General features: G+C 44.6%; 2 protein-coding genes across 3 annotated transcripts in view; both read right to left on the reverse strand.

The window, feature by feature from the left end:
- The window catches only part of LOC126335219 (protein rhomboid), a 278300-nt gene that overhangs the window by 103963 nt on the left and 146465 nt on the right, over window positions 1–27872 (reverse strand). The gene's annotated exons all lie outside the window — the stretch shown is intronic.
- LOC126336007 (translation initiation factor IF-2-like) overlaps window positions 11028–27872 on the reverse strand; it is an 82035-nt gene continuing 65190 nt past the window's right edge. The window contains exon 6 of the mRNA XM_049999485.1: window positions 11028–11480. Coding sequence (XP_049855442.1) covers window positions 11028–11480 — 453 coding nt within the window. The remainder of the gene's footprint in view (window positions 11481–27872) is intronic.

Raw genomic sequence — 27872 nt, forward strand, 5'->3', positions numbered from 1 at the left:
ACCCATTAATGACATAATGGATCATGAAAGAGATAGGTTACGAGACGAAAACGCTAAGCTCTCACCTACGAGCGATTCGCTATCAAATTTGATCTTTAAGGTGTTTAGGATTACTTCATGGTAGTGCTTTATAAAATAGGTGTTCACGCAATGCCCTTAACTATGAAGAAAAGTGAAGTGGGTCCAGTCCATAATGTCACCTTGTAAGAAGAATTAAAGCACGAAGAAAGTAGCACACCCGTTATGGAGTCTTTGTGCCGTTGCCGGAACACGTGGCCCTTCAGATGACGTTAGTGGGCCCTGCTTCCAAATCAGAAGGAGATCGCCGACAGCGCCACAGGACGCTTAGCCTTGCAAGACAATGGCCATCCAGCGGGGCGCCCTGAAAGCAGCGGAAGTCGCTCATTGTGGGCCGTGAGCTGCCTTAAGACAACGCGCAGCCTCTCCGGGTCGACCAGGTGTGGCCAACGCCAACGGCTGCCTACCGACCGCCAGCTGCAACCCAAACTGCACCGCCGGCGCGTTGCTGAGGCTGACAGTGAGAGCACCGTGAAACCGACATCGACGGTCGCAGGACGCCTTCCGATAACATAGGCCTGGTCACACTGTGTCCGATGTCTTAGTTTTTGGTGGGATGGTTGACATGACGCTTCTACGCTTAGAGGAGAGTCCTGAATTACGGCGTTTGCTATTAAAATGACGCCAAATGCATGTGAATGAGCTACATCTGTCTGGAGATGCACTTGGCGAATACTATACACACTTTCCTGAGCTACTGTAACAACCAAGCAAGTTCACGAATGTACGCTGTCCAGTCACAATGTCTCCACCTGTCAAAAGCTTGAATAAGTACCTTTTCCATCGCGAAGCGTGCAAGAAGGCTGTCAATGAGGCTCTGGGTACAAACATGGATATGAAGCCTTCCAGACTCCAATGCTGTAGCCAGCGACGCTAGGTTTCTCGGCTGAGGAGTCATAGCGCGTACAGCCCGATCAAGGCGGTCCCACAGATTCTCGATGGGTTTCAATACGGTTGCACTGAGATTGCGCAAGTACTGGCATACTGATTTCAAAAGATCGGCACTCTTCGGCCGATGACGGTTGGCGGCGGAATGCATCGATGGCGGTGCCTCTGTGATCGCAGTCTTATCTATAAGATCGTTGGATGCAGAAACCTCACTGCCCATATTTCATCAGGGCAGCTACTTTCTTCCACTGAAACTTTCGCTCAAGGTCTTTCTAGACAAACTGCAAATTTCCCCGAAGTAGTAGTAGTTGTTGTGACAGCAGGTTCCACGGTACTTGTCATGACAAGTGAAACTTTGAGTTGCCACGTCACTTTTTGGTGATACTCAAATTTCAGCTACAATTTACAGTTTTATCAACGTTCCTGGTAGTTACGTTTTGTCGCCATCGTTCATTAACGCAGTTCTCCGCCATTCCGTTCATCCCAGGTATAATTAATTGCTAACTCCTGAAACAACAACAACAACCAAATTAAGTACTGCGTTTTAATCGAAGAGCAATTAGATGACGTAACACGTCTACTAAAGAGATAGTGTATACTACAATTGGACATTCTCTACAAGAGTTTTCCTTGAGGAGTGGGATCCTTACCAGATGGGATTGACGGAGGACACCGAAAAAGTCCTAAGAAGGGTAGCTCGTTTAGTATTACCGGGAAATACGGGAGAGAGAGTGAAACGGATATGGTAAGCATGTTGGGGTGGCCATCACAAAAACAAAACCGTTTTTCGTTGCTGCGAGATCTTTTCACGAAATTTCCATCACCAACTTTCTGCTATAAATGTGAAAATACTTTACTGCCGCCGGCCTACATACAGAGATACGTTCATCGTAATAAAATAAGAACAAACAGAGCTCGCATAGAAAGTTTTAAATGTTCATTCTTCCCATGGGCTGTTAGAGACTGGAACGGTACATTAATTGTCTGCAGGTAGTTCGGAGAACCCTCTACCAGGCACTTCAGTGTGAACTGCATAGTAGTCATGTAGATGTAGATGAAACTGTGAGATTATTTTCCCCAGCCATCGGATTCCACGCATGGCTTTCCTGCGTGGGTGACAATCGACAGGAGGGTATCGAAGTAATTACCTCATACACCATTTAATTAACGTAGAAGTACACAAAGTCGTGAAGACACACACAAGCTCCTTCGTTCTGAGAACACCTAAAGAGTTGGTTCAGCTTGAGGATCAATTGACTGTGCCGACACCCGGCCGGCACCCTCTCCCGGACCAAAACTGCAGCAACGGTTCCGTGTTCACCTCCTGTCATGTTGTTGGCTACGGGCACCTATTGTTAACCGCGGGCGCACAATGAGTTTACGAACACAACGGAGAGCCGCTCTCCAACCCCATTCGGCAGGTGATCTTTGACGCCTTCACTTCGAAGACAGTAGCAGTACGGTAGTTGCCGCCATTTTTACACCCAAGTGTTGCCTTAGATCCCGATCTCCATTTTCATATTATCGAATTCATGGCTAGCATATTTCATTTTCTTGGTACGTCTCGATTAAACATTCCTCGCTCTATTTAGTAAAGGTACATATTCTTGTTTACTTTTCATTGTACCGAGACGTACTTTCTTTCTCGTTCTTTGTCTTACAGCAAGGGAGTCACACACCAAATCTTTCAGAATTGAGAGCGCGCACTATGAAACATTGCAGAGTAGTCATGTAGATGTAGAACATTGTCTCTTTTTCTACAGTATATTCACTGGCTATTTTTCATCTGCAACTTTCCCATTGTCCCTGTTTCTTTACTTTAACTATGAATTAGGAAACGAAACATCTGCCAAGAGAAGAAGCCCGACACCTTCACGATGGTCAAGGGACAGAAAATCAGCTGGTGAGTGTAACTTGCTTTGTGATAAGGAAACAAGAGTTATAGGCCACAGCAGCTGCCAGTTCCCTAAATTACGCCATTTAGGTGGGCGAAGCAACTTTTTACGTTTAAAAGAAACGCTTAATTTCGTCATTAAACTCGACTCCGTCCGAAGGGACCTCGGAAGATCCAACGGTACCGACCGATTGCCGTGCCATTCTCATTGATGATGTGCATCGCGCAGAGCTCTACTGATAAAATGGCGAGAGCTCGACATTCCAAATCGTCAAGAAACACACTGGTATCTAGCGCACAGGTTTCCACTGTTTTCCTGACTGAACACTTTCAGGATCATGTTTCAATATCTTTATTCTGAAGGTTAAATTTTAAACATGAGAACAACTTGTTCTATTCGGTGATTACAATTTTGAATCGCAGCTAATAACACAGAAGTTATAACACGATTTAAAAATAGTATCGTCAAAATGTCGAAAAAAAACTCCGTGTTATTAATAGTGTTTTGCGAAGGACCTATAAACTTGGGGAACTTTAATCCAGCTTAATGAAGAAGTTGTTAATATTAGAGATATTGGGACGTCTGAAGATTCTTAAACTGCGACGAAACGCACCCCTTTTCTTTGAATCTTATCTCTTCCGTTTACGGGCCCCAGACCGTCCAGCAATACCCAGGAATTGATCGAGGGTTTTGTACGCTACTGTCTCATGCGTGAATTCTATTTCCTGTAAATTCGGAAATTGCTCTGAATCAGTATCCTCGTCTTCATGGTTTCAGGTGTTCGCTGTGCCGCTTTAAACTGTTCCTGAGAGATACTCAACAATGCTTGACTGTCGTGACTGACCAAACACGTTGTCGTTCATCGTGTAATGAAACTACATCGAATAATTTTGTTCATTTGAGTGCATTACATTACATTTTACGCATGTGTAGGCTCCTGAAATGGCCCACACATAAAAATATATATCCGCGCCGTCTCCATATAGTAGGGATGTGTGATTATATCTACGTTGACAGAAAACTGAAGAGCAAAAATAGCAGGTGTTAGTCTACTGAGCTGGTACGAGAAAGACATGTAGTAGAGTTGTCTCCGTATTCTGTTATGTGAAAGTTCTAATAGGCCCATGTGGAAATCTGAAGTTTCTCATTCTACTACAGAGCTACGTCCGAATTTCCTTCTCCCGATGCGACGAGGCCTTACATTTTAAAATTCAGCTTTTCGGAGAGGAAACCAACAGGAAGAGAGAACAGCCGCCGCAGCCACGACAACATTGTTTTACATCATTGGGGAGAAAACGTAAAAGACATTACTATGAATTCTATGTTTTAGAACTGCCACAACGTCCTTAACACTGACGCGTCTATGCCTGTGCGCGTTTCTGGGCAGACAATTTTTCGTGCGGCTTAACGATAGTTACTTCAGCATGACTGTCAGCTTCACGTCATTCTGCAGTTTGTAACAATTTCCTAAAGCGGTTACATCCCTGTGAACAACTGCTACGTCTGCTGACCACGCCATGAAGGAAATACTTATCTTTCGTCTTTAGATGTAATTCCGTGACTGGCTGTCTATTAGGTAAGAGAAAGTAGGACATCCGTGTGGAGCGATTGTGACTGCTACTCATGCCCGTTGTTTTTCAGACACAATCACATTTAACTTTGCTAAGGTCAACCTCTAGTATTTTAAGGCGTTTCCGCCCCCCCCCCCTTCCACTCAGCCTCTAATTTTCTTTTATTATTGACAGTGTTGTACGATGCTATCGGAATTTAACAGCACAGTTTTATAGCCCTGGAATGGCCGGTCTTGGCGATGACGATGCTGCGTGCTCCCCTGCAACCACCTTGCTGAGGGAGGGAACACAAAGTGGGGACGTGCCAGGGTGGAGCTAGTATGGACGAGACTCCAGCTAGCAGCTAGCTAGTTCGCTTGCTCGCTCGGCGGGCTGTCTGGTTACAGGGGCGGCTATTCTTAGCAGAGTGACAGCAGAGCAAAGCACGGCAGCGGCAGGCCACGGAATACCAGGCGTCTGGACATTCCAGGGGCTGCATCTATGTCCGGGTCACACACCTCTGTCTGGCCGATAGCTGCAGAAGTAGGCAGCATGTTTATCATCCAGGTAGGAGAAATGTGGGAATTCTGTTAGCCGATAACTACTGTGTGTGTGTGTGTGTGTGTGTGTGTGTGTGTGTGTGTGTGTGAGAGAGAGAGAGAGAGAGAGAGAGAGAGAGAGAGAGAGAGAGAGAGAGAGAGAGAGCGCACAAGTGAGGAGACGAAGTACGGATGCGAGAGAGGAGATAATTAAGTACGGAACACTCGGAGGACGGAATGAAACGATCAAGAAAGGGAGTGTGTGAGGTAAAGAAGTTGGTAGTTTGGGTGGAAAGACATGAGGTAGCAGAAGGGGCGGAGAAAGGGCGTGACGGAAGCAGAAAGGGCGCGAGGGAACCAGGAACGGGAGTGAGAAGATAAGGAAGGAGGTAAAGGGGCGAAAGGGGGCAGAAGTAACAAACTACTTCTCATTCGAATTCTTGATCTACGAAGGAAATGAAGATGACCTTGCATAATTTATTTAATAAGACCTTTCGTGATATGTGAGTCGGCATTTCGTACAGAACAGTTCATTGGCTTACGAGAGATTTTAACAGAGATGGTGGAAACTCGCTAACAACAGACAATAAAATGTATCTTTTACTCAGAAAACCAATTTTGAAAATTCGCTGATTCGGTCCTTTTGCTGCCTCCTACACAGTGTCTGAAGAAATGGTCGAACTCACAATGACATTTCGCGCAGCAATAATTCTGCTGTCAGTTATATGTTCCATACAAAAACATCATGGAAGGTAAGTGAGAGGCGAGAATGGGAGCAATTAAGAGTGTCCAATTTAGTTTCATACAGTTTGCAACTTTACTGATGTTTGTGTTAGTGTTGTACTGTTTCGGTAACAGCAGTCTGAAGCCATATAGCCATGTCTCGTCAAAAAAAATGGTTCAAATGGCTCTGAGCACTATGGGACTTTTCTGAGGTAATCAGTCCCCTAGAACTTAGAACTACTTAAACCTAACTAAACTTAGGACATCACACACATCCATGCCCGAGGCAGGATTCGAAACTGCGACCGTAGCGGTCGCGCGGTTCCAGACTGTAGCGCCTAGAACCGCTCGGCCACCCCGGCCGGCCATGTCTCCTCAATTTCATTTAGAATTCGCAAGGTAAAATATGTTTTCATACGGTTTACGCTTAAGTTTTGGACATTAAACCCTTCAGTTTGATTGAGTAAATTGTACAAAAACGTTTACTGCCAATACATAACAGTAAAATAGCTACTTTGCAACGAAATTGTTTCCAAGCCTTACAATGAAATATACTGTCTGTATATGGTGCCCACGGAACCAACAGCTGCCAACAATGGCACGACTGGAGTGACCTTCAAGCTGCCAACTACAGCCAGAAAATTGCATGAGATCGTCGCACGTCAGAGGGCACCCTCTCCCTAGCGAACAGCTATTATGTAGCTTAAATGCGCTGGCAAGACTCTGTGGGGTTGTTACATTACTGTCGAGCCCCGGCAGTGATGTGAATGCTGCGATGTTGCAGCATAAACGATCGCGTAACATCCTTGTAAGGTCAAGAGTACACAGCTGCCAAATTTATTTTTGTTACTCCAAAGTGACTTCCATAAACTTAAATTTATGAAGTATTTTGTAAAATTAATCGTGAACCCTTTTCTTTCCTCTATGGTGAATGCGGTCAGATTTATTGTCAACACAGGGGAGGGGGGGGGGGGGGGTGGAATGCTGTGCGCTTTTGGGGAGATGCGGCTTCCTAGAGGACTGCGGCGGCCTGTGAGACTGTCAGTCAGCAGCCTAGAGTAACGGCGGAAGCGACGGAGTGCGACGCGGAGAACTGTCAGCGCCGCTCACTGGTCAGCAGAGGTCCGCTCAGCGGGGTGAGTAATCGGGCGTGGCTGTGTGGGCGCTACCCTCTGAGGCTGTTGCGACCCCTCCCCTCTGACTGCTGCCAGCTCATCACCCACCGCCGGCCTTCCTAAACCCGCGAGGACAATACCATCATTCGTGTCCCCCTATGCGCCGCATCGTGTATAGCAGAGGGTGAAATATTGACAATTTTCACGCGAAGAAACCACGCGGGGCGTGAGCTTTACCGCAAGAAAAAAAATTATTAATCCCAGAAATGTTCCTCTCTTAACAGTGCAAATACAAAACCACACATTTTGCCAGCGTTTTTGTTCTCTTAGTATTTTCACCTTTATGCCGTCCCTCGACACACTATTCACACTACTACTCTACATGTCAATTCGATTTGCTAGTAGCAGTTTCGCTATTGAGATTACTGGATGTGTGATCCGTAATCCTTAATGATTTTAGACACTTTACCCTACTTTGTTCAGTTGGTATTAGGACACGAATCTAGAGTAGATCGCCTTGCCCACAAATACATATAATGTGAGGGTTTCGTTCAAACGTGATTTTAAGGAACTTCACCCACATATTCAATACATAAACTTGTTTTTGTACCTCAAGATGATCTGGAAGATAGAAATCAGTTATGAAATAAAATCTAAATCCTTTAAATTTTGTTTATAAAGATTCCGGTGAAGTTAACCGTAACTATACATTTAAATTGTCAGGAGGCGATGACACACTTCTAAAAATTATTGAAAAATCTTGGTTGCAGACAGCTGTATTGACCACTTTATTACACAACCAGACCATCTTCAGGCGTATTGTGATATCGTAATCAGATGTGTGATTTCTGAATGGAGATGTTGGTTTGTAACATGATGCTCGAGAGTGGTTACGGACTGTCGCACACCCGATTACGTCACAATACACCTGAAGATGGTATGTTTACGACTGAAACTGGCTGTGTAGTGAACGGATTAATAAAACTGTGTGCAACGGTGATTTTTCCAACCTTTTGTCTTTTACTCGGGATGGTAAGAGCAAATTTGCTGTCAAAAGTGAGGGGTCACTTCACCTCCACATCGAGATTCATACGCCCCATAGCAGCAGCAGGCCACCACACAGCAAAAACAATGTTCGGATTGTCAGATTGTTTTATATGGTAAACGATTATTTTTTAGCAAAGATTTTATGTCGGTGCTAGTGCTAATCAGATGTTCTGCGGACACGACAGTGACATGATAAGTACCCCAGCTCCGACGGGTAAAACCGAACAAAAAACATTCAATTACGGAGAAATCCCTGTTCATCAAAACGATTTATCTGTAAAACTCTGCGCTTGGGTTCAATAGGTTTGAGCGTTAACAGGCACATCTCGGGTATATTAAAATCATTTTTATTCAGTTTCAGCCACTTTCGCTGAAGTACTACAGAAGCCGTCAAACAATATCGGGTAACAGACCATTTTTAGACATAACTATGTTGGAGTTTCGTTGATTTTGTACGATTGCAAATCGACAAACCGGAGGTCACGTTACAGTCGATCGACGTTTCATGATCCGTTTTTACTCTGATCTACAAGTAACGTTCTGCAGCGAGATAAACAGCAATTAGTGGCAAATATCTGGTTACCAAACTGATATTCCTGCAACATAATCTTCCCACCGTGGCTATTTGTAACTGGACTACTTGATTGCGGTTACAACGAACGTGGCGTATCATGTGCAAATGTCGCTTTTATCACATTTCCATACTTCTCCATTCTGCTGCATTTTAATCATTTCATCGAAACTGCAAATCTACACTTCGATGACTAATAAGGGATGAACGTACAACATTGCTATTTCGGAAACATCACTCCGCAAGTGTTACTGGGTAAGAAACGTGATTACTAAAATTTATTTCTAAGGACCTGAGCTAAATACAGGTATGTGGTTTGTTGTAAATGGTAGTTAAGCTGAAAGATTTTTACCCATACATTTCCACACGTTTACGCAGCTTTTACAAATGGTAGCTTAACTTGTGCAGTTTTTATGCAAGGGTACAGGAATTTCAGCTATGGTTAGATTTTCAGCAAGATGGTGCACCATCATATTGCCAGTTCTTGGACAAAAACTTTACGGTAGAGACGGCCCGTCATCACCGCCACGTTCCTCAAAAATAGCCCTTTTTGAATTCTTTTGCGGTGTTACGTTATGGATAAAGGGCTCATTACACCAGTTCCTCAAGTGCGAACTCTTACGGCACGAATATGAGATACTGGGACGGAAGCGAGGTGGGCAGAGATTTCGAGACGAAGTATATGGAATAGTGCAGTACATGGGGAAGTGCATCTACAAAAAAATTAAGTTAAGCTACGCTTTCCGACAAATCGCTGTATAGAGCATGATTCCTTAGAAATACAATTTTTGTAATTAGCCACACAATTAACGGTCATCCTGTATAGTAACGCTTGGAAGCGAGTGTTTATATTATTGCCAAATATTACCACACTTGTGGCCCTTTGAACCAGTTGGTTATGACTTTCTGATACACTGCATTGTTTCACAGCTTGTGCTACCGTAGTGTTTAGATTTGGCAATCTTCGAACATCGATTGTGTATACAGAGTTTTGCAGACATAGGAGGGATAACGTTAGTACAACAGACACATTTCGGTTTTTTTAAATAATTTTTATTCGCTTTCAGCCACTTTCGCTAAAGTATTCCCCTTATGTTTACTACCAGGTGGTTATTATTAAACTGATGGTGTTCAGAGTGCTGTAGTGCGGGTGTACACATCGCAGGACGCTGAAACATCGTCGATACACTACTGGCCATTAAAATTGCTACACCAAGAAGAAATGCAGATGATAAAAGGGTATTCATTGGACAAATATATTTAAGTAGAACTGATATGCGATTACATTTTCACGCAATTTGGGTGCATAGATCCTGAAAAATCAGTATTCAGAACAACTACCTATGGCCGTAATAACGGCCTTGATACGCCTGGGCATTGAGTCAAACAGAGCTCGGATGGCGTGTACAGGTACAGCTGGCCATGCAGCTTCAACACGATACCACAGTTCATCAAGAGTAGTGACTGGCGTATTGTAGCGAGACAGTTGCTCGGCCACCATTGACCAGACGTTTACAGTTGGTGAGAGATCTGGAGAACGTGCTAGCCAGAGCAGCATTCCAAAATTTTCTGCATCCAGAAAGCCCCGTAGATGACCTGCAACATGCGGTCGTGCATTATCCTGCTGAAATGTAGGGTTTCGCAGGGATCAAATGAAGGGTAGAGCCACGGGTCGTAACACATCTGATCTGTAACGTCCACTATTCGAAGTGCCGTCAGTGCGAACAAGAGGTGACCGAGACGAGTAACCAATGGCACTCCATACCATCACGCCAGGTGATACACCACTTTGGCGATGACGAATACACGCTTCCAATGTGCGTTCACCACGACGTCACCAAACACGGATGCGACCATCATCATGCTATAAACAGAACCTAGATTCATCCGACAAAATAACGTTTTGCCGTTCGTGCACCCAGGTTCATCGTTGAGTACACCATCGCAAGCGCTCCTGTTTCTGATGCAGCGTCAAGGGTACCCGCAGCCATGGTCTCCGAGCTGATAGTCCATGCTGCTGCAAACGTCGTCGAACTGTTCGTGCAGATGGTTGTCGTCTTGCAAACGTCCCCATCTGTTGACTCAGGGATCGAGACGTGGCTGCACGATGCGTTACAGCCGTGCGGATAAGATGCGTGCCATCTCGACTGCTAGCGATACGAGGCCGTTGGGATCCAGCACGGCGTTCCGTATTACCCTCCTGAACCGACCGATTCCATATTCTGTAAACAGCCATTGGATCTCGACCAACGAGAGCATCAATGTCGCGATACGATAAACCCCAATCGCGATAGGCCACAATCCGGCATTTATCAAAGTCGGAAACGTGATGGTACGCATTTCTCGTCCTTTACACGAGGCATCAGAACAACGCTTGACCAGGCGATGCCGCTCAACTGCTGTTTGTGTGTGAGAAATCGGTTGGAATCTTTCCTCATGTCAGCACGTTGTAGGTGTCGCCACCGGCGCCAACATTGTGTGAATGCTCTGAAAAGTTAATCATTTGCATATCACAGCATCTTCTTCCTGTAGTACGTCATCTTCGTGGTGTAGTAATTTTAATGGCCAGCGGTACTTTCTGTTGGCGTTGGTGTACACGGGAAATTGCATCGGTCGCACGATTACTCCTTGGAGGGCACCCGATGGTGCTTGAGGTACTGACCAACTCTCAGGACTGGAGTCGTTTGACTGTGCCGGTTGCCAGTGAGAGCGTACACGGCTGCGCCATCAGTGGACCGCCTGAGCACTTCGAAGCCCCTGACGTCACCCGCGAATCCTTGGCCGCGGAGGCGGCGTAACGGAGCGGCGTCCTGTTTCGCACGGCACGCGACGCCTAACTGTGCCGATAAGCGCGCGGCAACTGCAGCGGTAGTCGCCGCGGCCTTGGCGTCTTCCGTGAGAGCCCGCCGGCCTGCGTCTCCCGCCGTGTGACTCAGGGCGCCTCCAGCGCCGCCCAGGAAGCCAGGTGGCTCGTCTGGCTGCTCCCAGAGCGCTTCGACGCGGCGGCTATTCAGCGCAATTACATTTACAAGGCCGTTCAGCACTGCCTCCCTTCCACCCTCATCTACATTTAACTACACAAGCCGGTTTACAGCTCTTTTTTTACGGGGGTATTCGTAAAGTAAGTTTCGATCGGTCGCGAAATTTAAACCACGGCGAAAAAACAAAAACTTTAATCCGCAACAGTACATAGTCGCAGCTCCGACTTTGACATTCGTCGTAGCTTTGTACCAACTTTGAAATATATCCTCGTCTCACAATGCAGCTGTCCATGCATTGTGCCGGTCTGCTGTTCAAGAAGGGACGTCGAACAGATGTGCAGAACTATAGACCTATATCTCTAACGTCCATCAGTTGTAGAATTTTGGAACACGTATTATGTTCGAGTGTAATGACTTTTCTGGAGATTAGAAATCTACTCTGTGGGAATCAGCATGGGTTTCGGAAAAGACGGCCTTGCGAAACCCAACTCGCGCTATTCGTCCGAGACTCCGAGCGCCATAGACACGGGTTCACAGGTAGCTGCCGTGTTTTTTGACTTCCGCAAGGCATTCGATACAGTTCCCCGCAGTCGTTTAATGAACAAAGTAAGAGCATATGGACTATCAGACCAATTGTGTGATTGGATTGAAGAGTTCCTAGATAACAGAACGCAGCATGTCATTCTCAATGGAGAGAAGTCTTCCGAAGTAAGAGTGATTTAAGGTGTGCCGCAGGGGAGTGTCGTAGCACCGTTACTATTCACAATATACATAAATCAGCTTGTGCGTTACATCGGAAGTTCACTGGGCTTTTTGCGGCTGATCCTGTGGTATATCAAGAGGTTGTAACAATGGAAAATTGTACTGAAATGCAGGAGCATCTGCAACGAATTGACAAATGGTGCAGGGAATGGCAACTGAATCTCAATGTAGACAAGTGTAATGTGCTGCGAATACATAGAAAGATAGATCACTTATTTATCTATCAAATAGCAGGTCAGCAACTGGAAGCAGTTAAATCTATGAATTGAATTATCTGGGAGTACCCATTAGGAGTGATTTAAAATGAAATGATCATATAAACTTGATCGTTGGTAAAACAGATGCCAGTCTGAGATTCATTGAAAGAAGCCTAAGGAAATGCAATCCGAAATCGAAGTAGGTTACAGTACGCTTGTTCGCCCACTGCTTGAATATTGCTCAGCAGTGTGGGATCCGTACCAGATAGGGTTGACAGAAGAGAGAGAGAAGATCCAACGGAGAGCAGCGCGCTTCGTTACAGGATTATTTAGTAATCGCGAAAGCGTTACGGAGATGATAGATAAACTGCAGTGGAAGACTCTGCAGGAGAGACGCTCAGTAGCTCGGTACGGGCTTTTGTTAAAGTTTCGAGAACATACCTTCACCGAAGAGTCAAGCAGTATATTGTTCCCTCCTACGTATATCTCGCGAAGAGACCATGAGGATAAAATCAGAGAGATTAGAGCCCACACAGAAGCATACCGACAATACTCCTTTCCACGAACAATAGACTGGAATAGAGGTACTCAGGGTACCCTCCGCCACACACCGTCAGATGGCTTGCGGAGTATGGATGTAGATGTCAAAATGTTGTCTTCGTTCATGTGAGCACAGATGAACATCAGAGGGAGCCAAGGCAGGGCTGTATCGTGAGTGATCAAGAACTTGCCATCGAAAACGCTCCAGGTATGTCCTCACTGCCCTTGCGTGTGGCCGAAAGTTGTTCTGGAGAAGGAAACCCATGACAGTTACGTTGTGTGGGCTGCGTGAAATCAAGCGTAATCTCTGAGGGGACACCCATACTTGGCGGGAGACACAATTTTCTCGACACCTTTGTGTGCTCACTGTTTTGCCTGCAACAGTTTGCTTCATCTTCCAGTTACTTCTCTACAGTACGTAGTCGCCGCTCCCGACATTCTCCGCGCGATCGGCACAATCAAGTGACGCCAGTCGTGGGAGTCGATAGGCACCTCAAGCAACATCGGGTGCCCTCCAAGGATTAATCGTGCGACCGCTGTTATTTCCCGTGAACACAAACGTCAACAGGAAGTACCGGTTGGTTACATCAAACTGACGGTGCTCTTAGCGCTGCAGTGCGGGCTGTATAAATGGCAGTACGCTGAAACATCGTAGGTATGTTCGTCATTCGGAGCGCTCGTTGAGTATGCTGAAAAAAATATTTCCACTTCCTGCTACCATGTGAGAATTTGGCGCTGCAAGTAGTCAGAATGTGAAATGTTTCCTGTTTTGACGTCACTACTTGTATCCTGTTTGTTGCTTGGCGAGGCGCGTATATTTCTTGTGCGAAGTGACTGTCGGTGTAAAGTTGGTTACGTTTGCTGTACGAAACCCAGTGGCTGTTGAGAAGAATGACCGTGCACTGCAAATAAACTTGGTTTGTCAGAACGGCAGCAATAACAACACTGCATCGGGGGAATGTCGTGCGATCAACAGGCACACCAGACACACCGCTCAACACATCTGTGCAAAGTTTCATCGGATTTTCACAGTCATTTCCACTGCGCGATCTATCGAACCTTAAATTCCTAACAGCCTTCGTAAATATTTAAAATCCTTCATTTTCTTTCTAGAGGGGGAGAGGGGGAGAGAAGAGTTAGCTGGTGAGAGATCTTACGCTCTTTTCAGCCATATGTCTGGTTCTTCTGTCTGGACATCGCTTATATGTAGGTACAGAGAAAGGAAGAATTTTTAATTTATTGTCTGTTTTCTATATTGGTTTCCTTCGGATTGGTTTATTTTTATTTTGAATTTGAGGAGGGTGTGCCTTCAGGAATATTCGCCTAAAAGGTGAGCGGAACTCCTCTAAAATGTCATGGGGGGATCATGTTGTTTGATACTCATTTTCATAGGTTAAATTTCCTGACTTCCTTATAACAGGTCGTTCTCGCCCATGACTAATTCTGTCTGATGTTTTAATTCCTTGTAGTCTTCGCCCGTTTTCTTGAAACACTGGGCTATTGCATGTGGCCAGTTAGCATTTGTGTGTTTTTCGTATATATATAGTTGTAAAATAGTCACATATATTTGGGAAAACCACGTTTGTATAGTTTTAACTATTGATGATTTGTGAACTACCTGTTTCGCAGCATTAAGTTGTCGGAGGTTGGCCTAAGAAGCCTGAAGCCATTCCACAAATAAATATTATTGTGGAACATCAATGGTCTCTTTCTGTTTTTAATGTGTGTATCTACTCGTATATTCGTCAAAGCGCTGACGGAATGTTACTTTCACATCCAAAATTTTGTACTAGAGTGGTACACGAACACGGAACACTGAGTTCACTACACTCCACAAAAACCCTGCTGAAACCAATCTCCTGACGGTATTATCCCTTACGCAGCATTTCAAAAGTAAGGGTCAGAGGCTAGGAAATACAACAGTTAGCTTGGACTTGCACAAAACTACGTAAATATAATACTATTGTGTGCAGCCGCCGTTACCCATACTGACTGACTTCGTATGGCAGTTGTAACGACGTGAAATTAAACAATCTCGTCCCCTGCGAATTATTGTCAGATATTCGTTTCCTCAACGCAAGATGGCGTGATGCCGACGGAATTTACCCGTGCGACACGTGCAGCTTTCGATCCATACTAGAGAGACGGAGAAAACCTTTACTCACAACGGGACGTTATGAAACAAGGGTGTGTCATCTCTATGTGGAGCTCTATCGGTGATCTAGATCCTTAAAATTCAGCAAATTCAAGGAACGAGTTAGCACAATTCACAAGGATAGTAGCTGAAACAGTGTTTCTCGCTCCGTCTCTTAGATGACTTCTGGAATCCGAGGAAAGTAGTACTATTAGACGCCAGTGCAACTCATCACTCGTATCCTGAAAAACAGACAGACATCGAACATCCTAGACCAACAATACCGTATCTCCACACATTGGCAAATTATCTTAATTTTTTTTCCGAATTTCTGCCTTACAGACCGAATATCACACCTAATCACAGAAAACTCGCGAAAGAGCCAAAAACTCTCCCTACAAACGAAAACACCACAGACCTGACTTATTCGTTTCATTTCACTTTACAACATTACGTTAAACCAAAATATTTCATCGACATGAAAGTGAAAAGTAGCGTACCATTAATACTCTTAACATAGCTGGAAATTTCTCCTGTACGAACGAGTTATGTGCAAAACTGCTTATTAGTCAGAAAGAAAAGACTTAACTCGCGGAGGGCGTCAGTGACGGCTGTGTAAGTGACACCCGGCGCGTAGGGCACGTAACCCACACCGACACGGGAGCTGGAACAATGCACGTTACAGTTCCGCTGCCCTGAACAACCAGCACCAGGCTGTCAGCAGACCCTAACGCAACGACACGACACGAGGCGGCGCGGCGTCGCAATTCTCTACGACCCAGGGCGCTCACTTAACGGCACAGGCTCCATGTTCACGCAGAGCAACTCGTAACGGGACAGCTCGAGATGAGGTTCCACAGGGGGCGGATACTGGCACCACTACAACTTGCTATAACCTTACAGCCTTCCGCTGCTAGAACTGCGACACTGCTTTACATTTCTGGGCATCTCCACGAATATTTATTATCGTAAGTGAGTTAAGTTCACGACTATCTCGAGTCTACGTATGAAGAAACTGTATTTACCATGCGTGATGCCAAGGTTCGAAAGTAAATATGGGCACAAACAGAAACAGTAAACAAACGCAGGTCCTATGATTGTTAGCCGCGCGTGCCGTACTATTGTCCGCCTGCCTGGGTTACTTCCCTTCAAGTGGACTCTCCCAACATTCCACTGTTCGTTTACCTCAGCCAGCGGCAGTAGTATCGTTGGTGTGTCGTTACGTGTTGACGTGAAACGTTTTAGTTTACTCCCTTTGTTCGTTTGCTTCGTTTTTGTCACTGTTAAAATGCTAACCATTGAAGAACGTGTGTTTTTAGTCGAACAAGTGTTCAACGCTGGCGGTAAATACACGGTTTCAGCTCGTCAAAAATTTAATTCAGTTTTCCCGGAGACAACACACACACATCGCAATACTGTGCGAGATTTGATTAACAAATTTCGTAGTACGGGTTCAGTAACAGATGCACTATGAAGTGGCCGTCCTAGCGTTTTGTCTGAGGAGAAATTACTCAATGTTTCCGATAAAACGTCTACGAGTCCGAACACGTCAGTAAGAAAACTCTCCCAGGAAATCGATGTTGGTGTCGGAACGGCCCACACAGCTGTAAGGATCTTTTCCCATACGAAGTGACAGTCGTGCAAGAACTGAAAAATACTTATCATGGCAAGAGACTGCATTACTGTCAATGGTTCAAAAATTTCGCTCAACAAAATGGAAGAGACATTCTTAATGAAACGTTTTTCACTGATGAGGCGTGGTTTCATTTATCCGGTTTCTCGTATGTGGACTACTGCAAATCCATTGTGTATTCATGAGGAACCACTTCATTCTGTGAAAATAGGGGTTTGGATTGCAGTTTCTAGACGTCGGCTGGTGGGTCCCATATTTTTCAACGAAACAATAAACGCTCAATGATACTGCAGTGATATTTTGCACCCACTCATAGGAGAACTTGTGTTAAGTGAAACACTGAACGGTTATTTTCAACAATATGGTGCAACCGCGCATACAGCTCGCGCTTCACTGTCTCTGCTTGCTGATGTTTTTGGTGATGGCATAATTTCACAGAGACTTTGGCCTCCCCGATCGCCTGGCATAACACCACCTGACTTTCTTCTGGGGTGCAGTGAAAGCAACTGTCTATAAAAACCGTCCAAAATCCATCTAATTGAAAACTGCAACATTCACTTTCACTGCTTCTGTTACAGAAGAAATGTTATAGCTTGTGTTTGGAAACATGATTAGACGTATTGAATTGGGTATCCAACAACAGGGGAGACGCTTTCAACATTTAATGTGAAAATTTGTAAGTAAAAATGTATATTCAATAAATTAGTAACTTTTATTTCACTGAGTTTCATTGCAGTATATTCACTGCGGCATACGGTACGCGCGGCTAACAACCATACGGCACATAAAATTTCTGCGCAGGCCATTCAAGTGTTTTACGACCAGTCACTTTGGCAAATTTCTGTTTTTCAGAGATGTGCAATAGATAAAAATTTTCAATGTCACAGACTATTTACTAATTAAATTATAACTATTATGGCCTTACACGACAGCTTCAGAACTTCTGCAGCGTCTAGTCTCACCAGCGTCACTTAGCACGGTATCTCGGTATTCCACCGACAGCTCGAAACTTAACTTCTGGATTCCCTAAATTTGAGTCGATAACACTTTAACATCCTCACTACCTCGTTACCGATTATGGCCAAGTGGTAAGGCGTTGACTCGCACTCAAGTGAAGTGAGATTCAAATCCCTGTCCGGTCATCCAGATTTTCGTTTCCCACGGTTTCCCTACACCGATTAAGACGAATGCCGGGATAGTTGTTCCGAAAAGCACACAGCCGATTTCTCACCTTGTTCTATCGAGCCTGCGCTCAGTCACTACTGACCTCGTTATCGGTGGAACGTTTAAAGTTTTATCTTCCACCCCAAGAGTTGGTTCTGACTCATTGCCAAGTTTCCTTTCTTATTATTTGTCACTTATTACCCTTATCTTTACAAACAGCTAGATACCACTATCTGTACAGGCTCAATTGCGTCACCATGTGTGTGGATTTTCCTAGAATTTTTACCTTATGTAACTTTCGCATGAGGAATCGTGCAGTTTTAAGTCCGAGATGAACAGTTGATATCTGAAAAGTTGCTTAAATAGAAGTGGACCTACCATTGATCCCTGTGGTACACTATACGCCAATGTCATTGCATTGTGGCGCACGCTATCTTCAGACACGCGTGCCCTCTCACGATAAGTTGTCAGCTAAATTAGACTGAGAGGACCTCCCATATGCTACTTAGGGGATGTGACTAATTCACTAACTCATCACTGTAAACGTAACTTCATAAACAAAATTTGTTTCGCGGCTAACTTGTGAATGGCAGCTGGGTCTAGTACATAGCATGATTCGCCTATTAAGAGCTCCAAGCGACGACAAATTGCTGGGTAAACACTACAGAATATTTGGCACGCACACCCGGCTCCAGACAGGGGCCGTTTAAAATAATGTCTTATTTTTAGGCGGCTATAAATCCAGATGTTGTGACTGGACGCGCCGTAAACTATAGGCCAATAATACTTTGCGGCAAATGAGTAGAAGCCAGCGTCCCGTCCTTACAATGGCGGCCGCCTCGCCGCGGCGCACAAATGGCGCTCAAAAGGCTACGCGATTCAAAACCTAAACTCTATGTAGCTCTCACAGCCGTTTAGCATGTAGGATGCACCTGTCTACACAATTTATGGATGCGCAGTTCGGATCCGCGACTTAGGTTTTTCACGAAAACTTTGATATAAATTGTAACAAGTTTTTCGTGATAATATCTAACTTAATCATCACTCTCTGTAATATAATGAATGTATTGAACAGCGTCAACAACCCGATAGGCCACCTACGTAAGCGCTTTGCACCGTTGTTTTCGTTTTCTCTTCGACGTCGCAATAGCTCTCACATTCGCTCGCCTCTGGATTTTTTAGGCTATTTTGATTACTTTCGACGCGAGTTTTCTTGTACCTTACGCTTTCTGTACTCTCAAATGTTTTAATTAGCTACATGAGACGACGTCTTTATTTAGTAGTTTTTAATTTTGACATATTCCGGTGAACATTTTTATTGACTCATTTTGCGTCCTTTTAGCCCTCTACAAGCTCTTCCCAATGACACCTGAATCAATGTTCTAGCTAAACGCCTTTCAGTTTGTAACTTTATATAAGCTAATTCGTATCAGTCACGCGCATGCTCCTACACTGGCACGATAACGTCACAGGCACAACAAATACTACGTGACACACGTACGGACATGATCTCTCCGTTGTGAGTTCAACCATTGTCTACGCATTACTAGTGTCCTAGTTACTAACAATTCAAATATGACGGTATTTTTTCAAACAACACAGTCTGACTGACGAGAGAATAGACTCTTTAACGGCAAAATATTAATTCGTATGGCACTGCCAGAGCAGAATTTTATGGCTATTCTTACTTTTCCTATCTCTCAGAAGATGCAGTAAATAATGTCACCTTTTTGCTGTCATCTTCAGTTATTTATTTGATCCGCTGGTGTGAGAATCGTTGAGAACCACCGCAGTAAGATGACTTCGAAACGTTTCGAGCGATTGTAGGGAGATTTTCTAGAACTGGCCGATTAGTGAATTGCGTCCAAATGTCTCATTACATTTGAGTACTATTACGTAGCATATTAACGATATAAAGTAATTAAACTGGTGCTTCACTACAGTGCCGTAATAGGTATGGTCGTGTACAAAATTGCACTGCGTTGTCTTTACTATCCTCCTGAAAACTGAAAAGGTCAGAATCACAATTCCATTTTTTTTATCTACTTGTAAATAACAATATCTGAAGTAAGAGCCTCTTTAACAGCCAGAAAAATCTCAAATTCGCTGTAGAACCAAAGCTTTTCATTATTTATTGTGCAAAAATACAGAAAGCAACAGGTCTTTTAGCAGTAGGAAAAAGGACAAGGACAACTAAGTATGCGGATGGCCTAGTAGTATTGAGTTAATCAGTAACAGAACTAAAATCAACGCTGGAGAGCAGGGAAAGTATCGAATGAGGAAAAATGTAGGAAAGACAAAAGTGGTGACAATCTGTAAATAAGTTGGTGTGGTCAAAATATCACATGAAGGAAAGACTTCGGAACACTACAATTCTTTTAGGCACTTGAGAAGTTTTACGATAGAAAATTGAAGCTGTGTGGTAAAAGGTAGAACATTTGTTAACAGCCAGTAGAGTTTTGGTAGAACTGAGGAGGAGATACAGTTACGTGTTTTATCTGAACTGTATTATTAGATGGCTGCTAATCATGGCCTGTCGAAACGAAAGAGAAAAAAACTGATAGTTCCGAAACGTGGTTGTGAGGGAAAATGCTGAAAGTGAAATGGATTGACAGTTGGCAAAGTACTAGTACTAATAACATAAGAAGAAAGGAAACTATTGAAAATGATAATAGTTTTGGCGTTAATTAGTACGACTGGAACGAAGAGCCTGTGGCCACTGGCAGTCCCACTGATTACCCACAATCTACGTACACACAAAACTTGTGTTTCCTCTCGATGACGGGGTACAATCCTCCGCAACGCGTAGTGGGAATGTAATACATTAAACGTCACTGGTTACAGTAATCTGTAGTTTGAAACTGATATTCATTAGGTTTAGGGCCAAACCTAACTTAAACAATACCTACTTGGCTAAGATTTTTTTAAATATTCTTTCCGTTTCCGTGCCTCTTCAGTGCACAGTGTGGGCATGATTCTCCCGCCCCCTTCCACAGCCGTTGTCTATTCGCACGAATACGCCAAGAACAGCAACACCGGACGCAAATTAACTCTGTGGCAGACACAAGCGAGTAATTAGTGGCGAGGTGCCGCTGTGCAGACAAAGGGGGCGGCTGCTGCCGGCGGGGGCGGACCACGCGCTCGTTACCGCCCCAGCAGGGGTCGGCTTCCCTCCCACCCTCTAGACAAACCTTTCACTACGCCTGCCAACGTGCGCGGGATCCACCGGCAACGCGGTGAGCCGTATTCCATTACAGATTCCTCCGCGGATTCTAAACACCGTATTATCTCTGGCTGAGAGATGATAAGAGTTCTTCTGGGAACCATCACAATATTCACTCTATACTTCTTACACAGCGATAGCCAGTACCGTTACTTCAGACGCTTTAAGTGTGACTGATCTTATACTTTACCTACAAAATATTTTCTTTAAGCGAAACAATATGTAAATGAAAACTATTCTGTCTGTGGGAACCTCTACGTCATGGAAGAACAAGGTAGACATTTAGACAGCACACTGGAATTAAAACTAAAAAGAAATTTTTATTTCAAATAAGGCCACTTCTGACAGCAACCTACCCTCACAGAAGCTGTGCCCCAGCCTTGCTCACACTGTATACTGGAAAGGCAATGGAAACGGAAAGAAATATAGAAAGAAAAAGAGTCACTACTGAATAAAATTTGCAGCCGTCAAATTTCCACAAAAAGAATAGTAATTACCCACTAAAATTGCAGACACATCAAAAACTAATGAAGAAAGAAAGTCTAGAGCTTAGCATATTTTTTCGCGGATGGCCGGTATCTAATATTGTTGTCCTCGTATCCGTACATATATCGAAGTGTCGCCTGTCAACACGACTAGAACACAGTTAAAACGGAGTCATCGCCCTGCCGGCCAGCTGCACTTCACGGTAAGTACATATACGAATCTGAGAAAGACCTGTATAACAATATTACATATTGGTTATCCTAATAAAAGGTACTGACAGACGCGGGTGACGTCTTTCTTCAATGGAATTACAAGTGATCACGGTTTCCTGAAACAAACTTCAATTATGAAACCAAAAATTGTATTCAACGCCATACTTGACTCCAGAGAGTAAAAATACTCCATCTTACGAATATGTATTGTGTAGCTACACGGTCCAGTCACGTTAATGTGACAACCGCCTACGTTCTAGCGCTTCTTCCAGTACCGGAAACACTTCTGAAACTCCATCTTTGGAACAGCACATAGATCGTTCAGCGATGCCATTTGAAACTCACCTGAGTTTGTGAAACGACGGCGCTTTAAGGGTCGCCACAAATCCTCGAGTTTTTTCGGGCTGCTTCCCGCAAAAGGCAAATGACCTTTTGGAAAGAATTCCTTAATTTATTATGCTGTTAAAATCGAAGAAAACAGTGTGCAAAACCTTCACATGCGACCACACTTGCCGAGCTTTTCTCGGCCTCGGTGATCCAGGATGCCTCTACTGGCACGACTGAGTCTTACTTTCGACGTCATACCCATACAGTTTCGTCTCCTCTTGTGACACGTTTCAGCAGTTATACATCGTTGCTGACTTCATTTGGCGATTTCTGACCAACTGCCACGCTCTGCTGTTTTTGCTTGAAATTCAACACCGTGGGCACAAATTTTGCTGTCACACGTTCCATACTGCAGACATCCGAAAAAGATTTCATGGCATGAGCCAAGTGATACACGAACATTGGCAACTTCTCCGACTGTGATTCGGAACGTTCATAATCGTTCGTTTCACTTTTTCCTTGTTTTCATTGGTTGTTGGTGTGCTGGGACGCCCACAACGCTCGTCGTCATCGTCATCATGGCCTTTTGGAAACACTAGTACCATCCGTAAACCGTTGTATTATTCACAGAAGACTCACCAAATATTCAACATTTCTAGATTTTATTACACGTTACTCCAGTTTCATAGCAAAACTGAATAAAAATTTTCTGATCCACTTTTTAAATAAATCAGTAATTGCCACTCGTAAGCAAACACATGTAAACCACCTTGACAGCTCACGACACACTAAACATCCAATACGGCTACTGGTGTTACAGATGCGTTTCAAGTTTGTTCAACACAACAACGAAAAATCCCGTCAATCGGTGTAATACAAACCGCGAAATTACAAAGCTCCCGATACTTTTTGAGCACACCTCGTACGCTAACAACACGCTAAATATGAACAGACGGATTGTTGCAGCCTTGCTCCCTCTTCAAACGAAAAAATAAATAAAAAAATTCTTTACGATACTCCATAATTTTGTTTTGGTCCCTCTGGTGGCGTGCTACGATTCAGTATCGGGGGGACTTCAATGAGTACTAGAGCTGCCAACATTTACTAGCTACCAAGCAATACAAAATTTCCGTAAATTTGAAATAATTAAAATGTTATGGTGACCCCTCTTAAACTTGAGCAATCATCCAGTGCGGTCGTACAGTGCCAGCTCCGCAGCATCCCACCATAATAAACCGACATCGGAACCTGCCGCGGTCTTTCCGCGCCCCTGTTCTGCAGAGCCCGGCGGCCTCTTTCCCACAGTCTCGGCCAGGCGTAACGCTCCAGTGCCCTCATTAAGTACAATGCCCTCGCTTGCATGGGCCGCCGATTTTCGGAATTAAGCCGTCCCGCGTCCCTTCATTAGGCGTGTACCCGCAAGACTGCGCATGCGCACTGGCTGCTAGCTGCACCGGATCGCCAGTCGGCAAAAAGCGGGCTCCACGGTTTTGGTGAAACCAGATGGCTCAAGGTTCGCAGCAAGGCCGCCGTGTCGGGGTGGAGCGGCAGCCGACGTCCGCCTTAGGACGCCGGGTGAAGCTCTGTGTAGGGAAAGTGAGGGCACCCTTTTCTCCTCCATCTGCTGCCGTCTGCTGCTCGTGATTAGCTAAAGGCGCTACACGTACACTTCTGACAATGTTAAATGTTTTCACTGAAGTAATGCCGAAGCGCTGCGTTCTCTGATGTACTATACAGATATCAAATACACACATCAAAGAAATTTTTGCATCACATTGGTTCCGAGAGTTCCGGAAGCCTTACAGAAAATTGGAAGAGAGATCAACATAAACATCATTTCTGCCCTTTTTATTGCTCATAAAAACCACGCATTGCATGTTGTACCACCATACGGCGAGACCTCCACAGGTGGTGGTCCAAAAACTTCACACATCTGTACCTCTAATACCCAGTAGCACGTCCTCTTGTACTGACGCAAGCCTGTATTCGTCGTTACATACTATCCACGTGTTCATCAAGGCAGTGTTCGTCCAGATAGTCCCACTCCTCAACGGCGATCCCTCAGAGTTTGGTGGGTCACGCCGTCTATAAACAGCCCTTTTCAGTCTATCCCAGGCACGTTAGAGTTCATATCTGGAAAACGTGCTGGCCACTCCAGTCGAGCGATGTCGCTATCCTGAAGGAAGTCATTCACAAAATGTGCACTATGAAGGCGCGAATCTTCGTCCATGGAGACGAATGCCTCGCCAATATGCTACCGATATGGTTGCAGTATTCGCCGGAGGATGGCATTCACGTATCGTACAGCCTTTACGGCGCCTTCCAGGACCACCTGCAGCGTACGTCGGCTCCACATAATACCACCCCATAAGATCTTGGAACCTCCACGTTGCTGCACTCGCTAGACAGTGTGTCTAAGGCGTTCAGCCTGACCGGGTTGCCTCCAAACACGTCTCCGACGATTGATTGATTGATTGATTGATTGATTGAAGACATGTGCGACACTCACCGGTGATGTCAGTCCTGAGCAATCCATTTGTCATGTTGTTGGGCCCATTTGCACCGTGCTGCATGGTAGTGTAGTTGCGCAAAGATGGACCTCGCCATGGAAGTTGCGCATCATGCAGCCTGTTGCGCACAGTTTGAGTGTTAACGCGATCTCCTGTGGCTGCACGCAAAGCATTATTCAAGATGGTGGCGTTGCCGTCAGGGTTCCTCCGTGCCATAATCCATATGTAGCAGTCATCCACTACAGAAGTAGCTCTCGGGCGGCCTGAGCGAGGCATGTCATCGAAAGTTCCTGTCTATGTATCTCCTCCATGTCTGAACAACATCGCTTTGGTTCACTACGAGACGCCTGGACACTTCCCTTGTCGAGAGCCCTTCCTGGCACAGAATAACAATGCGGATGTGATGGAACCGCGGTATTGACCGTCTAGACATGGTTCAACTACAGACAACAAGAGCCGTTAACCTCCTTCCTGGTGGAATGACTGGAACTGGTAGGCTGTCTGACCCCCTCCGTCTAATAGGCGCTGCTCATGCATGATTGTTTACATCTTCGAGCGGTTTTAATGACATCTCTAAACAGTCAAAGGGATTTTCTGGGAGACAATATCCACAGTCAACGTCTATCTTTAGGAGTTCTGGGAACCGGGGCGATGCAAAACTTTTTTTGGTGTGTATACAGGTTCGTGCAAGAAGAACTTTTATGCATTGAGTAGTATTGAGACTCGGCGAAGTACACTACCTGATCATCAGTAACCTGACACTTCGTAACGCTGAACTGATCGCTAGATGTCACGAGAGGCGGGCCTGCCAGTGACTTCAGAAGTGGACTCGTCACTGGATGGCGACTGAGTGACCGTCAGTCGGGGACATCTAAGGCTGTCCAAGTCATTTGTTGACATGTGACTAAGGAGAACACGAACGAACAACCGCATCTAGACCGAGACAAGGCTGACATGATGCTCTAACGGACGTGGACCGTCGAGGTGATTGGTAAAATCGCTTTCAGGCTGCGAAAGGAATTACTGGTTACTTCGGAAGTGCTATCACCTTGGCTGTACGTAGCAACTTAAAATGAGAGAGGGTACGAAGGTTGTAATGGTACTTAAATTACGTAACCATTACGCCACCTCACCTCAACCTCTCGATACCAGCAATATTCTACTGTGTTTCTGTAAAATAGTTAACATATTTCTGTGACAACATTCAGATTTGATTTCATTAATGTAGAGGTAATTCGATACATCGATATGTATATACTGAAATGATATTTTTACGTGTATTCTTTCTTTGGTCACTATGATCTTTGACGTACTTGTAACTCTGATTTTTGGGAGCGTAAGCGGTTATTATAGAGTCAAGTTTTGGTCGTCATGTTAAAAAGACGCAAATTGTAGTCAGTTTATGAAATGTGAACTTTAACAGTGAGGAAGATATTTTCAAGTATATTTTATATTGTGAAGTGATGTTTTAGAACGAGTTCCGTGATATTGCAACAAAAGTAATAAAAAAGTGTAACTTAAATTCGGAGAGCTGATTACTTTTTTTACATCACCATTGTCGTAACTTGCAAACGTTTAATCTTCAAGAATGGTTTATGAAACATGTATAAAACTTTTGAATATCGCAGAATAACACCTAGGCCTCTTTACATCCGAGCTTGGAATCATCACTACCTAGATTTTCGACGATTGAGCCATTAGTTTACAACGAGACCAGCGTGGGAAACAAGAGAAGATGACTTTATTAACTGTGCTCTAATGACACATGCCACATAATATAACTTTGTTGCTGCCCGAAAATGTGATATTTAGCAGCGTGAGCAACACTACAATCATAATTAATTTTTGACCTTTGTTGTGGTAGGGTTGTTAGAAGGTCAAGCAGCTCCCTGTAAGACACACATTTCTCTATTCACTGCGGGAAAATTACAGGAAAAAACGTATTTGGAGCGATGATTCACGTTACATCCTGAGGCAATCCGACGGAGGAATTTGGATTTGGCGAACTCCAGGAGAATTACTGCCATTACGAATAGTGAAGTGCAGAGGAGGTGAAGGTGTTTATCTTAGTTGGTGTCTTGTTCTTATTGCGCATAAAAAAACGGTAAATGCCGAAGGGTATCACCATATTTTACAGCAATGTGTACTGCGTACAGTGAAGGAACAGTTCGGAGACGAAAACTGATTGCGTCAGCACGTCAATGGATCCTGCCAGAAACAGCATACGCAAGGCAATGGTTTGTGGACAACAACAATCCTGAAACGGGCCAGCCTGCCCAGAGTCCCGACTTGAACCCTATGAACACCTTTGGAATCAATTAGAAAGTCTACTTCGCTCCAGGAGCCAGCGTTCAAAATCACCACTTCTCTGGTATCGGCTTCAGAGGAAGAATGGGCTACCATTAACCCACACTAATACACATACCTTACTAACCATCAACAGAATTCAAGCCACCTTAAGGTGAAGGGGGCAAGATGCGTGTGTTCGACGCGTTTTCCTCACGTGTTTTGCCCCTCAGGTTTCTAGATGTTGGCGGTGGCCTAGCCACTGTTTCCTCGTATTTCCAGCAGTCTGACTGAGCGCGGCCTCCCACCTGCTGCGCCCCAGCTCTCGCTGTAATTTCTAGTGCAGAATCCTTCCGCTCTCCCTAGTCTAAGCAGGACGAATGAGCGTCCAGTGCCGCAGTTCCGTCACGGACAATCAACTCTTGATGCGCCTTAAACACTTGCCTCGTAGCGACAACGGCCTTGCCGCGTCGCGCTTTTCGTTACGTTTTAACAACCTCCGTCAAAGTAGCACGCCTTTTTAATTAGGCAGAGGCAACTAATTTTCAACATCAATGTTTTCTGGGTATGGTGTCGCTTCTTTTTCTTCTTCTGTGCCAGTCCAGTTTACCGATATTTCTACTGGTCTACTAAACTGCTACGAATGTCTCCTCCACTGCCTACCAACTTCTTTCAACTGTGTGTCAGTAGCATAAGCGAGTGTCCGTACTATGCTCTGCAGGTTTTCATCCGGCATAACATCCTCCACGGCTACATTAAGAAGGAAACATCAGTGAATTTCCTTGCATTACACCATCTTGCACATCTACTGGATCAGACATCGTTGCTCACGTTCTTTAACAATCCTTTCAGTCGTACTTCACTAGATTCCCACAAACATTAACAGCTTTCCAGGAGTGCCTAGTTCGGTCAACGAACGGTATAGTTGCTGTGTGTCTACATGTCAATGTTGCTTTGTAGTCAATGAAGCAGTCATGTGTGTCAATCCGCAAAGCAAGTCTCTCTTGTAAA

Source organism: Schistocerca gregaria, chromosome 2, assembly GCF_023897955.1.
Source record: "Schistocerca gregaria isolate iqSchGreg1 chromosome 2, iqSchGreg1.2, whole genome shotgun sequence".
Classification (NCBI taxonomy): Eukaryota; Metazoa; Arthropoda; class Insecta; order Orthoptera; family Acrididae; genus Schistocerca; species Schistocerca gregaria.